General features: G+C 34.7%; 1 protein-coding gene across 9 annotated transcripts in view; it reads left to right on the forward strand.

The window, feature by feature from the left end:
• Window positions 1-17,352, forward strand: part of LOC149570978 (uncharacterized) — a 252,939-nt gene that overhangs the window by 202,511 nt on the left and 33,076 nt on the right. The window contains exon 7 of one of the 9 annotated variants that reach the window (XM_089812528.1): window positions 4,186-4,309. The exons of the other annotated variants lie outside the window; for them this stretch is intronic. Coding sequence (XP_089668654.1) covers window positions 4,186-4,275 — 90 coding nt within the window. The 3' untranslated portion in view covers window positions 4,276-4,309. Of the gene's footprint in view, window positions 1-4,185; window positions 4,310-17,352 lie in introns of those variants that run through there. 9 annotated transcript variants of the gene reach the window in all.

The following is a 17,352-nucleotide window of genomic DNA, read 5'->3' on the forward strand; positions in this document are numbered from 1 at the left end:
AAAATCTAAGTTTTCCTTTAGGTTTCAATGGTTATTATTATTATAGTATTTGCAACTAATACCATTGCAATCACTTCTACTTCGTTGGCGAGCTTAGAACGTTTGTGAGTACCCCAAACTAGAGTGTCTCCAAGGTGCCCTAAGCATGTTTGGGTTGTGATCTTCTGACACTTGTATCTCAGAATTGTCATATGCTAAAGAACCATGATATCGATGTCCACAATAACCTCTTTTAAATATGGGACATTCAATTTCATTTGAAATTGACACATCGATCTTGGTCGATGCCAAACCTCACACTGTTCCTTAGTGAATTGGTGCACCAGTGTGCAACTTTTGAACCATTCATCATGACATCATTTTGTCGGCACTGTTAACTTTGGATGGCGAAGTGAACCCCAATGACACTACTGTTTCGACCACGGGGAGCCTAGAATGTTTGCAAGCACCCCAAACAAGAGCGTTTCCAAGGTGTCCTAAGCACTTCTAGGCTGCAGTCTTCTAATACTTGTATCTCATAACTTGTGAGGCTTATTGAAGAACTATCACATGCTATAGGACCATGATATCAATATCCACTATAACCTCTCTCAGTTTTACAAGATTCAATTTCGTTTCAATTGGCACAATGATATTGGTCGATGCCAAATCTCATAGTATTCCTTAGTGAATTGGTGCACCGACACACAACTTTCGGACCATTTATTGTGACATCGATTCATCATTAGAAAGTTCACAAACACCACACATTGCACTTCCCACAAGGTGCATTAAGTACATTTGAGCAGTAATCTTTGAGTCATAACACAATGCCCTTATTGTTTTTTTTTTTTCTTTATGTCTGTGGTTAGTTGGATGTTGAAAAATTTCAAGGGCTTCTCTTCGCTTCTAGCTATTTTTTCTTAAGGAGGGATTTTGGTTTTGTGGTTGCTTAAATCTTTGGAGGAGTTCAATTATTTTCTATTAGTGTGATATTGATTTCATAAACCACAAACAAGATTTTAATGAACAAGACTACAATGAATAAGTTGCATAAACCATATACAAGATTTTAATGAATGAGAATTCAATTAACAAGATTCTAATAAACATTATTAAAATAAACAAGATTCCATACACTATACAAATACACCTATGCAACAATTCACAATAATACAATATATCAAAATATATAATCATATATAGATTCGATGCAAATGTATGTCAAAATGTACATTCGTATACAAAATATGGCACATGTCATCAAAAAATGTCTATGAAATCAAAGTTTATACATAAAATATGGCATATGTCATATGGAAATGTGCCCCAGGGCTTCCCTAAAAAACTACTATGTCCTAGATTGTAGGAGGATCATCAAAATGAAGCCTCTTCGATGGACTCTTTAAACTCGCTAGGTCCTATATGGACAAGGGTGAGTGCACCAAGACTGTGTACAAAAAGGGGGGTATAAGTGGGCAACTTTTTTTGAAAATCAGGTAAACCTGAACTTGGACGAGTCATTTGAGGAATATCCACTAAAAATGACAAGATGCATAAAACATATAAATTGTAGTACTTTGAATCTACTTTATAAAAAACTAGAGTTTTTATGAAATAGACAAGATTAGGTGGGTCAAAACCTGTGCACATGAAAAATAGTTCCTAATTTTTAAAAAAAAGATAACATAGTTATTTTTGTGTGAAACACAAAAGACATAGTTATATTTAGTATTTTGCATATCCCTTTGGTAGTATGAGCTAATAGTCATATCTAGAAGTTGTGTGTTTTTTTGTATTTTTTATGATGAGTGTTTTTTTTGTTATGAATTATTGAAGTAATTAAAGTTTATAATGTTAATGTTGTCCAAAAAAAAATTGTTAGAAAGTTAAGAAGACGTGTAAGATTATGGTAGTGATTTTAGAGATACCCACTTCACCATTAGTGTACCTAATGAAGACAAAGATGATAATTCATCTTAGAAGATGAAAAAATGTCGAAAGGAAAAAAAATTGGAGGGAAAACAGTCTCCCAAGGCTTTGGGTCATTTTCCTAAGCTATCACCAACCCATAAACCAATCAGACTTTTTGGATTCAAATAATCCAATTGGGTTATGAAAATAAAATAGGCTTTTAGAACCCAATCAATTTCTAGAAAACTTGATTGGGTTTTGTATTACTACTACACAAGGTTAGATTGAGGGAGGGAGGGACATGGAGAGAGAGAGATAGAGAGATTGGGTTATGTATTTTGCTAAACAAGTGTCTATCATATACCCCAATCCTTGTTTCCATCCCATCCTCTCTCTCTCTCTCTCTCTCTCTCTCCATCCATTACTCTCTCTCTTGCTCTCATTTTCACTCTTTATCCTATCCTCGTCTCTCTCTCTCCTATCCCCTTCTCTCTCTCTCTTTATATCATATCCCCTAATCTCTCTCTCCTATCCCCCTCCCTCTTTCTCCTATCTCCTCTCTGTCACTCTTTCTATCCTTTCCCCAAATATCTCTCCCCCCCTCTCTCTCTCTTCCCTCTATATTTCTCCTATCCCTTTCTCTCTCTCTCTCTCTCTCTCACTATTTCTATCATATCCTCTAATTCTTCTCTCCATCTCATCCTCTCTCGATCTCTCTCTCATTCTCTCTTTTTCCTATACCCTCCCTCTCTCTCTCTCTCTCTCTCTCTCTCTCTCTCTCTCTCTCTCGTCCCTAATCTCTCCCTTCCTCCCTCTTTCTCTCTCTCTCACACACACACACAAAATTTCTATCATATCCCTTAATCTCTCTCTCATATCCCCTTTCTCTCTTTCTCCTATTCCCCTTTCTCTCACTCATTCTCTCCACCTCTCTCACACTCTTTCTATCATATCCCCTAATCTCTCTCTCTCTCCCCCTCGCCATCCCTCCCATAATCTCTCTCCCCTATCCCTCTTGCTCTCTCCTATCCCCCTCTCTCTTTCAACTATCCCCTTCTCTCTCTCACTCTTTCTATCATATCCTCTAATTCTTCTTTCCATCCCATCCCCCCCCTCTCTCTCCCTCTCTCCCTCCCTCTCTCCCTCTCTCTCTTTCTTCTATCCCCTTCTCTCTCTCTCTCTCTCTCTCTCTCTCTCCATCTCTTTCTCACTCTTTCTATCATATCTCCTAATCTCTCTGTCTCTGTCTCTCTCTCTCTCTCTCTCTCTCTCTCTCTCTCTCCCTCCTATCCCCTTCTCCCTCTCACTCTTTCTATCATGTATTCTCTAATTCTTCTCACCATCCCATCCTCTCTCGCTCATATTCTCTCTTTGTCCTATACTCTCCCTTTGTCCTATCCCCTTCTCTCTCTCTCTCTCTCCTTCCTATCCTTCTCTGCCCCTCCCTCCCTCCTATCCCTCTCTCCCCCTTCTCTTTCTCACTCGTTCTATCATATCCTCTAATTCTTCTCTTCATCTCATCCTCTCTCTCTCTCTCTCTCTCCCCCCCCCCCCCCCCCCCTATACCCTCCCTCTCTTTATCACATCCCCTTCTCTCTCTCATTCTCTCCATCTCTCTCTCACTCTTGCTATCATATCCCCTAATCTCTCTCACACTATTTCTATCATATCTCCTAATCTCTCTCTCCCACTCTCATATCCCCTCTCTATCTCTCTTATCCCCTAATCCTTTATCCATCCTATGTCTCTCTCTCTCCTCCCCCCCACTCCCCCATCCTCTTCTCTCTCTCACCCCCATTTCCTCTCCCTCTTTGTATCCCCTTCTCTCTCTTTACCCTATCCTCACCCTCTCACCCTCTCTCTCTCTCTCTCTCTCTCTCTCTCTCTCTCTCTCTCTCCATCACTCCCCCCCTTCTTCAATATACCATTTTTTAGTATTAATATAAAACCCAATCGAGTTATTTATCTATACGGATAATGTAGTTAGAACCCAATAACTTGACTAGGTTATACGCAATTTGATTGTGTTATTAAAAAATGTAAATAAAATAGCATGTCAATGATTATTATGTTGTTTTAGTGTGATCCAACAAATTCTACTATTGTTTCACATGTATTCTTTACCAAGTATGCAAGTGTAAGGTTTTTTATGCTTGGAAAAGGTAAATTTTATATTTTTCATGTGCCAATATCTTTTTTTTGTTACTATCTTGTGATTGAGCATAAAATAATCATGCAAGTTTGTTTAGTTATGTATTTTATTGTTTATTTTATTCATGTTATTGTTTGTAGGGTAATTTGCATCTACAATCATGGGAAAGAACAAGAGAGGAACTATTAGAAAATGAGAGGCAACAAAGGCAAAAACAAGGAAGCATATGAGGAGATTATGTGAAGGTACACCATCAAATGCCTTTAATTTAAGTGATGAAAATCTACCTATTGATATTGATGTCGCAAACACACCTAATTTAACAAACAAAAATGTTCATGAAAAATACACTTACATCACCTAATGCCCCTAATGCAACATTTCAAGTTGAAATGATGAATGTGCATGACGTACCTAATGAAAATATAGAGCATGTGTGTACATCAACATCTCCTAGGATAATTTGTAGAAAAGCAAAGTTTTCTAATTGACATTGATGAAAATATTTTGAAGTCAATGCATGATAAAATGTCAGAAAGAAATTGTAGGATAACTAAAAGATTTGGAATAACTATATTGAAAATTTAAATCAAAGTGGAAGATGCCAACTTCTTGTTGAAATGGTTAAAAATCTGAAATTCAGAGAGACAATGAGAATTTTGGGGTTAAGAACATCTGAAAATAGTAGTGCAAGAAGCATTGTTAGAAATCTCTTTGATGCATACTAATCTATTGGTTCAAAAGCATGTACTAAAGATGCTAATACAAGTCAATGGGTCCTCACATCAACCATAATGGGAAAGGAAATGGAAAAAACTCGTATGGTAAGAAAAATAAGTAAATCATTAAGGATAAGTAGAACAATGTTACTCAAAGCCTTAATGAGGCAAAAGAAAGTTGAGAATTCTAATGAGACCTCTTTTTGGTCATTCCAAGGTAGACTTCCACATAAGAATAAAGTTATTGTTGATGCAATAAGAATATTAATAGAGAAATTTTGGCATGATAATACAAGGGCTTCACCAAACCAAAAAGATATTCTCAAAAGATGAATTGAAAAAACAAACCATGAGCCACATGCAAAACATTTACATATGACGCGAACACAATTTTATGAAATGTTTCTTCAAAGATTTCCTCAAATTAAAACTAGTTTAAGAATTTTTGAGATAAAAAAAACCATTCTATATTAAGATAAATCATACATGCACTACATGTTGTTGTAGGGTTCATGTTGAGTTTTCTATGTAGTTTGATGTTTATCATTATAGATGTTGTACTTTGCATACTAACACAATATTGTAGGAATGTGGTCTACAACCTCCTAAGTTACTGAGAATTTTTTTTGCAAGTGTACTATGTAAACGAAATGATGGGTGTATTTATTATAAGACCATGTGTTTGAAAGGATTTTTTTGTCAATGTAGTGATTTGCAAAAGTTGCATAGATGCCTACATCTAGATAGCATACTTGAAATTGGTAAGACACTAGTTTTTCTTGGAAAGTACAAGTCAGTTATATATGGTGTTAAAGATGGAAAAGAATTAAATAGGTGTGAATTAGTGAAAAGTGATGTATGTGTAACTAATTTTATGCAATTGTTTCAAGATAAAATAGTTTATGACTACATAGGTCATACACATAGAGCTAGATTGTTAGATGAGAAATTCAAGTTGTGTAAGAATATTTTTCTCTTGGGTACGATTGTTTCAATTGTTGACTTCACTAAAAACTATACACCAAAACCTCAAAATAAAGTGCAACCAATGTATTACAACTCTATGCAAGTGTCAATTTTTGTACACATAACATTCATTCATGCACATGATAGCACAGAGGATGACAAAAAAGTATTAAGAGAGTATCACTTCTATATCAGCGATGATCAAACTCATTCATCAAATTTTGTGCAAGGATGTTTTAGATTTTTCTATGACAATTTGAGGGAAAAAGATGAAAGATACAATCAACACATTATATGGTCAAACAATTGCACTACACAATTCAAGAATGCAAGGATGTTCTATTGGTTGAGTAGGATGCATGTGACAAGAGGAGTGCAACATTTTTTGAATTTCATTGATGTGGGATATGGAAAGGGAGAGCACGATGGTGTTGGAGCATGTGTGAAAAGAGCCTTTAGTAGAGAGGAATTAAAGTACAAAGGTGGAACAATACTAGAAATATTGAAGTAATTGTCCAATGGTGCAATTCTACAATGGGACCGGGTAATACAGGTAAGTCTATGGTTTCTAGATATTTTTTGTTGATACATGAACCTAACATTAAAAATTTGCAAGATTGTTGTACACTTACAGGGTCAAGTGAGATGCATTCATTTTGAAGTTCAAATGCAACGTCACTAGCTATTGATACTAGAAAGATTGCATGCTTTTTCTCTTTGTTTATGCATCATTTATGAGATGAATATGAATCAAAAGAGTGGGTTGGCCAATTATGGTCTTGTAGACCTTTTCATACAATTGATTCATATCAACTTTCTACAACACTACAACTCAACTAGGTTGAAGCATCAACATATTTTGAGCATGTATTTGACCTAGTTAAATCAGGTACTAAGTTATCAATTTAATACTTGGTTAAAATAGTTTACTTTCAATTTTACCATTAACTTATCCTTTTGTATAATGTAGGTCATGTATATGTAGTTATTGCATATGAGAATAATGATGGAGTTAATTACTTTCTATGTTGGTGTATTGAGCCCAAAAATAAATTGATAGATACAATCATTAATGGTGAGGATATTGAGCACCCAATAGGATCTATTGCTGTGATAGGCACATGGCTTAGAAGGTAGTTTTTTTTCCCCTGCCATGAAGATCTCTTTAAGTCAATTTGTCATGTATAATGTATCAATTTTAACTTTAAGTTGTCTTTACAATTAAATGTAGGTACCCTATCAATAATTCTACCATGTGGTTATTTGAGGATTTTGACACATACAAACATATTCTTCATTATTATAACCCTATTGTTGCAATAAATATTCAATTGATACTATATCATGGTAGGCCTCTTAACAAGAAGTGGAAAGTATGTGAATTTTATCACTAGGCAATACTTGATACAATAAGGATTAGAGTTGATCCAAAAGGTTCCCTTGATTGATTGTGTGCTATATAGTTGAATCATTCTACATATGGTAGAATAGTTTTGAAAATTTTGTATATATGTTATGCAAAATTTTGCAACTTTGCAGTGATATGCATATGTAGATGCCAAATTTTGTGTATAAATTAGATAAGAGATGTCACATGTGCATATTTAGATGCCAAAAGTTGCATATAAAACTAATTAGACATGTAACATGTGCATATTTATATGCCATATTTTGTATAAAAATTTGATAAGAGATGTCACATGTGCATATTTAGATGCCAATTTTTTTAATGTAAAACTGATAAGAGATGTAAATATTGTAAATTATTGTTATAAATTTGTTATAAATATATCTCTTGAACTCTTTTTTGTGGGTTTGATGATATCCTTAAAAAATATTCAATTATCTTCAACTTATATAGACTTAGATAGCTGCCATCTTTCATTTTTCTCCCAAATTTCCCAAAACATCAAGAAAATAAATTATAGATTATATCCATTTGGCTTCTCTACAATAGATGCAAATCTTGGATATGGTTGTTTTGGACCATGTCCTTAGTGTCACACTATGTCACCCCTTTTTAGGCTTAAAATAGCCCTTTGATTGGCAAAAGGCATGATGATGATGTCATCATGAGGTTAATAAGGTCAACAAAGAGTTGGAATTAGGTTTTTACCATAGGCAGGGTTTATAGGTAAGTTTGAGATGATAGGAAGGTCATTTGACCAAATTGGTAAAAAATTGCAAAAAATGTAAAAGTTGTATTGTGCAATTTTTGGCAAGAATGTTGCAAAGCATTAAAGAAGAGTCCTAAAGGGTTACTACCCACCCAACCACCCTATATAAAGCATGAGAAAATCAAAATTGCATAATAGTGCAAAGAGTTGTTAAAAAGTTGCAAAGAGCAAATTTTGCAAAAGTTGTCAAGAATGTACAACCAAGTGCAAAAGTTGGTTGGGCAATGATCAAATGACCCAGAGGAGTGTAAATGTGTTGGAGATCATGATGCAGAGGCTAATGGAGGATTTTCAAAATCTTTTAGCAGAATGCTAATGTTTTCTAAGCCTAATACCCGACATTTTCAAAGCAACCCTATCATGGGTGTACTCCCAAACCTTGCCACTTTCAACACTATCATGAAATGGATCTAATTTGAGGAATATGTATCCAATTTGACTCTATGACACATCTGGATACGAAAGCCCCAATTTGGACCCCAAAATTCCAAAATTATAGGGCTTGCTCAATGTTTGACCTCCCAACAGAATACCTGCAAAATGAAAATTGTTACACCATCCTTAAACTATTCTAAGATAGACTCCATCATAAAAAAACCCCCTCTAATGGCTATATTTTCTGTTGCTACACCTATGGCTCCATTTCATGACCCCAATGATACTCCAAAATACCATCAAACTCCTCCAAATACTCTCCACCTACAAAATCTCATTCTTTCCTGGATTAGCATTGTTATAATACAATGTTAGGACAAGATGTAGAGGGTCTAGGGCTCTAGCACTTAGCAACTCCTAATTAAGGATCCAATCCTTGAACCATTCAATGGTTCTTATTTTCAAAACTATAACCAGACCTTCTTGACCTTTCTTAACACCTCTGAATCACAACTATAACCATTCAAAAATTACTATCTTCAAATAGGGCTGATGGGGCCTATTTTATTTAGGTTTATTAATAGTTGTACTAGGGCATTAAAGCACTGCAAAAACAAATAGAAATGCTACAATAGTCCGTACAATAGATACACACATGTGGAATCTAATTGGAAACTTTATAGCCTTCCAAAATATGTTCCCCATGCTCATATACCTAAGCATGGGTAGTTACAACTTCCCAAAAAATTGCCAAATTTGCTCAAGCAACTTGTTGAGCAACTTCACAACTTTTGAGCAATTTTTTCTTTTGACATCTTTTGGTCAAATGGGTCCATTTAGGACTATTCTAGGACCCTATCTGAGATTCCTAGGACCTAATAAGTAACCTAATACCCTAGTTTCCCTTCCCTAATAACACCTAGCCTATTGAGCAACTTTTGGCTCATTGAGTAACTTTTGACCAACTTAGGACCTAATGAGAAATTTTGACATCTCCTAGCAATCTACGATTGCTCCATTAGGTCAGGTTGGTTAGGTTTAGGCTAGGACCAAGCTCCCTCTGATAGTATTGCCCATACTAAACACAAGCATCCCTAAGGGTCTCTAAGCACAATCGTATTGTGATCTTTGATCAGGCATTTCTCTGATCTTGTTTGAGGTATTGAAAAACTACCAGGTGATAGAAGATCACATTATCTAGGCCAAAAAAAACCTATCTTAGTTTTTAGAGATTAGACTTTGTTTAGATTTGGAATCTGTATCTTGCCTATTGCCAAAAGTTGCAATGTTTCTTAATTAGAATGAGCAAGGTTGTGTATATTTCAAACTGTTGGTCTTAGGATCATATCATCTACTATATTAGCTCAAGTTGGTCAAGTATGAGCTAGGAGATCAACCTTTTTTCAGCCATAACATCCCTCTGACGATATTGACCACAATAAATAGAAGCATTCCTAAGGGTCTCTAAGTACCATTGGGATGGTATCTTTGATTAGAAATTTATCTGAGTTCATTTGAGGTATTGAAAAACTATTAGGTGATATATGATCGTGTTATTTAGAACTACAACAACCTATCTCATTTAGAGATTCAAGTTTGTTTGGATTTCTCATTCGTATCTCACCTTTTGCCAAAATTTGCAATGTTGCTCAGTTAAAATGAGGAATGTTGTCTATATTTCAAACCGTTGGTCCTAGGATCGAATTGCATGCTCCGTTAGCTCTAGTTGGTCAGGTTTAGGTTATGACCAACCTTGTTTCAGCCACAATGTCCCTCTAATAGTATTGATCCCACTAAATGGAAGTGTCGCTAAGTCTCTAAGCACTATTGGGTTGTGAACTTTGACACAAATACACAAATCATGACATATTTTTTTATATTCGTGTCTTATTACATCAAAATAAGTGACATATGATTACATTTTATAATGAATTTGGTAAACATGTTACTTTTTCTATATAAAATAATGAAAGTTCATGTATTTGATTAATTGAAAGAAAGTAAGCTAAAATACAAGTTTGTATGCACACATTAAACAAGATGGATGGAAATCCAAGTTTAATGTATATCAAAATGATCAATACATTATGTCATATCAATCATGTAGTTACAAAAGGATGTTATGTCTCATCATTACATTACAAAAGTTGAATACTCGAGAAATGTTGAATGTGTACAATAGACATGTCGAATGTGCACAATACAAATCTCAAAAATATACAATGCAAAAGTTGGATACCCAACAAATGTTGAATGTGTACAATAGAAATGTTCAATGGACAACACAATACAAATATTGAATATATACAATACAAAAGTCGAATATATGTCAATGTTATGTGATGACCACAACTACATATGTATATCACCATCAATATCTATGACTGCAGAATCATCAAAATTGAGCCTCTTTGATGTAGTTTGTGGCTTGCCAGGTGTTTGCAAAAGAAAATTTAAGATACACTATCAAATATGTTACATATAAGTAATATGAAAATAACTAGAAATTGGGTTCTAAATTATGGATAGTTGAGTTGTTCATTACCTCATCCCTTTGTCTAAATTATTATGGTAATGGGATCCTTTGTTAATGGGTGGGACTCCTAAAAAAATGATGAGGTAGAGTGATGACGGAAGACACAACTACTGATGAATCAATGCTCATGGGAGGCACAACCACTAATGAATTAGTACTAGTATGAGGCACAACTTTTATGGTAAGCAATAACATGTTAGCATTATAGAGTGGCATTAGGGATTCCAAATAAAGTAAAAAAATAAAAATATATTGCAACCTGAGCTAGATCTCCCGTGCTAGCAAGAGGTATAACCACTGATGAATCAGTGTTGGTACAAGGAACAACTTGTATGGTAAATGATAAAATGTTAGCATTATAGAGTGGCATCAGGAATTACAAATAGAGTAAGAAACAAAAAATATAGTGCAACTTGAGCTAGATCTCTTGTGCTAGTAGGAAGTACAACCACTGATGAATCAGTGCTGGTATGAGGCACAACTTGTATGGTAAGCAATAACATGTTAGAATTATAGAGTAGGCTTTAGGGAATCCAAATAGAGTAAAATAAAATGTGCTATAGCTTGAGCTAGATCTCTAGTGCTACCAAGAGGTACAACCATTCATGAATCAATGTTGGTATGAGGCTCAACCTTTATGGTAAGCAATACATCTTTAGCAATATAGAGTGGCATTAAGATTCCAAATAGACTAAAAAACAAAAAAATACTACAGCCTAAGCTAGATCTCTTGTGCTAGCAGGAGACACAACCATTGATGAATCAATACTAGTATGAGGCACAACCTGTATGGTAAGCAATAAAATGTTACAATTGTAGAGTAGGTGTTAGGGATTTCTATCACACACAAGCAATCCAAATTGAGATCACAAGAGGGCTTCAACTAAGACTCTACATACATACCTTTGGCCTTTATTGTATTTGACCCCATCTTTGACCCTTGGGACTCCTAACAAAATGAAATGGGAAAGGATTTGCATAAAGTCTCAAAAAGAGTGTTGTAATAGGTAAAAGATAAACAACACATGTTAATAAGACAAATTATTGATAATAACCATAAAAATGAAAAAAAAATGTACTCATTTGTAAATGCAACTATTTAATATGTATATAGAACAAATGCATACTATAACCTAAAATTTATGAGAAGGAAAATATGAAATTTTACCTCTTCTTCCATTGCCTCAACATCGACATTCCTAGGTGCATTCATCAACTCTACAAAACTAAATTGTTTCTACATATATACAACAAACAAGTCAACATGTATTCATCAATATTGAGTACATGTATATAAATTTGTTCATAATAAATTTCAAAATATAAACTTGACTTGTATTTCATACATTTTTTTTTTCAGTGTTCTTGCTAATTTCCTTCCCTTTCCTCCAAATCTCAAGCTATGTGGAGTACCCTAAAGAAGAAACAAATATAACATAAGAAGAATCAACAAGACACATCATGAGTTCAACTCAAATCATAAACTTGATAGGTGTACAAGATGTGACACTGCATAACTCTCAAGGCCAAAGTTAATGGTAGAAAATGTGGCATCACCAATTTGAGAAATTTCAGCCCTTGACAAGCCCTATAAAATAGTAAAGCGTATTATTATAAATATGAGATAATGTTGTAAATGGAAAGAAGGAACAATAACAACAAGAAGATCAAAGGAGACAAAGAAGACACAAGAAGGAATTAAAGGACAATATTGGAAGGATAGTTGAAAGATAGGAAAAATTGGGGCTAAAAAAGACTACAAGGTCTAAATTGAAAACAAAGAGACTGAGAAGAAAAAGAGAGATGCGAAAGAAATTTTGGCACCTTGTCAAGAAATAAAAGTGAAGATTCATGATCCTCACACTCTTGCAAGACATCCTATGTGAATGGAGGTTCTTCGATGTAGATGGGTATATGGAGGTTGAACTTGTGAGGTTCATTAGATAGAGCTTGGGTATGCTAGGAGCAAGATATGTCAATGAGAATTGGATGGATTTGATGAATTAGGGAGGGTTTCAATGATGGTAGGAGATGAAAAGGTATTATTGTAATTTTAAGAAAACCAATTGAGAAACAATATTTCATAGCCAATGTATTATTGTACTTTGAAGAATATTTAAAAAACTTTACCTTAGGTATTCTTGATGGACTAGCCTCATACCTCTAGCAAAATGAGTACTATGTAGTGTCCTCGTACCGCTTGTTGCACCCTACATTGCATATTATTTGAAGATATCAATGTAAAATTTTCTATAAAATTTAAAAAAATTACTTTTATGATATTTAGGTGATTAAATAATATCATGTCAAAATTCATGAGGTTCATTAGATGGGGTTTGGGTAATGCTAAGAGCAAGATTTGTGGATGGGAATTGGATCGATTTGATGAATGAGAGGGTTTCAATGATGGTAGGAGATGGAATAGGATCTATAAGTAGGTTGTTAGTCTTCATACAATTAAGAAACAATATTTTAAACTCAATGTATTATTGCACTTTTAAGAATATTTGGAAAACTTTACCTCAGGTGTTCTTGCTTCTAGCCTCACACCTATAGTAGAATGAGCATTCTGTGGTATTCTTATACAACTTGCTGCACCTTGCATTGCATATTGTTCACATATTAATCTAGAGTGATCTATAATTTCTTTTACTTTTATAATATTTAGGTGATTAAATAATATCATGTCAAAAATCAAACAAACAAACCTGTGTATCCTGTCCACCGAAGACCATCACCATCAAATCATCTGTGAGTGTGAGATCCCCACCTCCATATGAATTAAAAGTATACCCACAATATACAAATGGATGAGATGATACTCCATCTTGAGATGTCTCCATATCTATCCCATCACACATGTGCTAACAGGTAAAACAAAAATGTTGATTGGGCCCTGAAGATTGTAATGATGCATGTGATGATGATGTAGGTGGCACAAGTGAGGATGACATTGGTGGTGTAGGTGACACAAGAAAATATGACACTAATGGTGTAGGTGACACAAGCAGAGATGACATTGGTGGTGTCCATGACACAAGAAAACATGACACTGGTGGTGCACGTGATGCTAATGGAGCTATTATAGGCTGTGATGACCAAGGTGCCATAGGTGATGATGATGGAGTTGTTGCATGTTGTAATGACCTTGGTACCATAGGTGATGATTATGGTGGAGCTATCACATTTTATGATGACTGTAAAGGTGCATCTGATGATGGTCGAGGTGCCATAGGTGAAGGAAGACCACCTAACTATGAGCCATCTTCAATGATAACATCTATCAATGATGAAACCACATGAAGAGTCTATAAATCAATAGACTCCTTTACAATTGATGGGAGAACAACATGAGACATGGTTTTTTGTGTTATACATCTCCTCTCATGTTATGGTACCACCCTATGAGTGCCAAGTCTATCCTTTGTAGAGCTTGTCTCCCTCTACCCTAGAACTGACAGATGTCAAAGTGATTTAGCTTCTTGTCAAGGATGAAATCACAATATAGCTTTCTCAAAAAATATAGAGGCACCTCATAATTATTACATGGTGGTAGGTCAAATAACATATACCACCTATCCCAAAAATATGATCTCATCCTAGTATGAGTGCACTAATGAATGGGAAAAGTTTTGGTTGTGTGTAATATAGGGTTGCTAGATATAAGATCGGTGAAAAGAGAATATATAGTACCTTTCTTTGTCTTTATGTTTCACTTGCTAATATGATAACCTATTGGCATAAAATGCACAACACATATCCCTCCATGTGCCCTATTTTGTAACCTCCCTAGACTCCTCGTTTGCATTTTGGGCAATTCATTCAAGTGTATTTGCTAGGGTTGAGTGGTGAGAAAGTGTAGATGACCACAACCTATTGACCATTTGGGTAATGTTAGCACTATTTTGTGTGAGGTAGTTTATGAGGTACTCTTGTGTAGTAGTTAAATGATGTAATTGTATGCACAGAGGGTTTATAGGAGGTGGTGGTTTTTGAAGGGGAACATTGAGTGGAGGGTTTTGTGGTTGTCTCACTACAGGTGGATGGTTTTGTGGTTGTGTCACAATGGGTGGAGTGTTTTGTGGTCAAGTGTCATGACAAGTGGAGGGTTTGATTGTGTAGGAGGTGGTCTTTCATCTCTCCCTCATTTTATTGGATTCCTTGATGCATCTATATTAAACAATTTATAAAATAATTACAAGACTTATAAATTACAAAACCACATAAAAAAAATTGATTAAAAAATACATAAATGATGAATAGGATGAAGGCCTACCTTGTTTGTGGGGCACCATGGATGGAAATGCAATAGACAATCAATTTTTATGTTAAACCTGAACAAGTTTTGATGTTCTCTTCCGCACTCCACATTGCTAATGTCATTTGAGGGTATAAAAATGCCCTTAAATGTAGACAACAGAAAAAATATATAGTTTACAAAACCTAATCAATTTTTTAAATTATCTCATTTAATAACCATATCAAGTTTTTAAGAGTATAATGGACAGGCCTAGATTCCAAGCCTAGCTGGCATTTCACTTTTAAATAACTTGATCAGGTTATTGATTTTTTTTTTTTGGGTGTCCACTTTTTCATACACCAACTTGGTGCACTAGCCCACAAAAAGGATAAAATTCAAGTTAGACTAGTTAATTAAATGGATTTGTACATATAGAATACAATATTTTTCAAATTGCATATTGATCAATAATGAAGAAAACTTTATTTACCTCTTTCCATGCCTTCCTCCACTGTTCAAGAGTTCTCGCATATGTCCTCAACAAAGCACACACCTCAATAAGTCCATCCTAAACACGTTTGTATGGTTGTCAGATTGATCTAATACAAGTTTAAGCTATAATGTTATTAATGATAACTTAATCAAGAATTCAAATTATAATTTGCCTTAAGTGTTCTTTGATCAACAAATGTCAGCTAAGTGAGAAAAGATACAAAGCCTTACCGACCTCCCTCCATCACATTAGGTGCTTCCTATGACAATTAAGAATATTGTTTTCACAATAATGATGAAAATTATTTATTTTTAATCTAAGAACATTAAGATAAATGATAAATATACACACTATATGGATCTTGTTGTGAATGGAAATGCTAAAGGGTCTACAATGGTGAATCTGGGTATGTGCATTATTAGAGGCCACCCCCCAAAAATAATAATTTAATAACATTTCATTAGTACAAACAACTAAAAAGTACATATCTATCTATATATGCATTTAATGACTTTGAAACATATAATTAGCTTCCCGTTCTCAATGGTTAGTGGCACAACTCCCTCACATTGTCCCCCACTAACAGGTGAAACTTACAAAAGAAAAAGAAGACGAGAAATCATGTAAAATATAGTACCAAACAAGAAATTACTGAGTAATCAAATAATACATACCACAGAGGTCTCAAGGCCAAATGAAATGGTTAAAAGCGTGATAGCATTCAAATCTCTCATTTCGTCCTCTATCATTAGCTAGATTTGATGTAAATGAATCAAAAAATGTACATAAGTATGAAGTTATAATTTTTTAAAAATATAAATATTGATTTTAAATTAAAAATTCTATGACAAATCAAATTTATAGACTTACCATAACAAAAGGAGCCCATGTCTCTACCCACCCCTCATTGTCTCTTGTAGGAGTTTGGTTGTCTCTATAGTCATTGTTTGTTGTGTCATCATCCCCAACCTCAAACTGAAACTCAGAACTAGTAATGGGACCTAGACAAAGACTCTTGCACATATCACAAGTATGCCACACACAAACATGTGAGGAACTACCAAATGTACTAGCACCAACATCATTGACACAAGGATGCAATAATGACCTAGCTTGGGTGACTAGTAGATTGCTCAAATGATGAATGTCTCTAATAAATGCCACACTAGCCTTAGCGATGACATCAGGATGTTGGCTTAGAGGAGGGGTAGGGATATCAATATGGACAAATGTATTGACTTTCTTATGCTTCACCCTAGGTCTATCTTGTGGAGCTCCACCTCCTACGCCCATATTCAAGTTCATGCTCAAATAATTAACTTTAAGCCTTTTGAAAAACTTAGCATATAACTTTTGCAAGAAATATATGGGCATCTCAAATTATTGTGTGGTGGTTTGTCAAAAATCATCCACCAACAATCCCAAAAATGAGTTCTAATGGCCTCATTAGTGTACCATTTGATTGACAATTTTGGTTCTCAAGGGTCAACTATTTTACCATTTTTGGGGTCAAAAAATAGGTCGGTTAATTCTTTTTTACTAATATTGTGTGTCCTCTATCCACAATCTTGCTCCTTTATACATTAACCAAGGGTCTTGTTGTTTGATAAGACACAACCCCTTTTAGGTTGGCCCTCCATGAAACAATCCTATTCCACTACAAATCGACGACCTTTTCATTTAACTAATAGTTAATTAATAATCAACTACAATAATTAATTACAAGGCATATAAAAATGCCTAGAAAATTGCCGATCAGTATAGGGAGAAGTATTCATCATAAGGACATATGTAAGGGAAC

This window comes from Cupressus sempervirens, chromosome 2, assembly GCF_028749045.1.
Source record: "Cupressus sempervirens isolate cs-2001-9-10 chromosome 2, ASM2874904v1, whole genome shotgun sequence".
Taxonomy (NCBI): domain Eukaryota; kingdom Viridiplantae; phylum Streptophyta; class Pinopsida; order Cupressales; family Cupressaceae; genus Cupressus; species Cupressus sempervirens.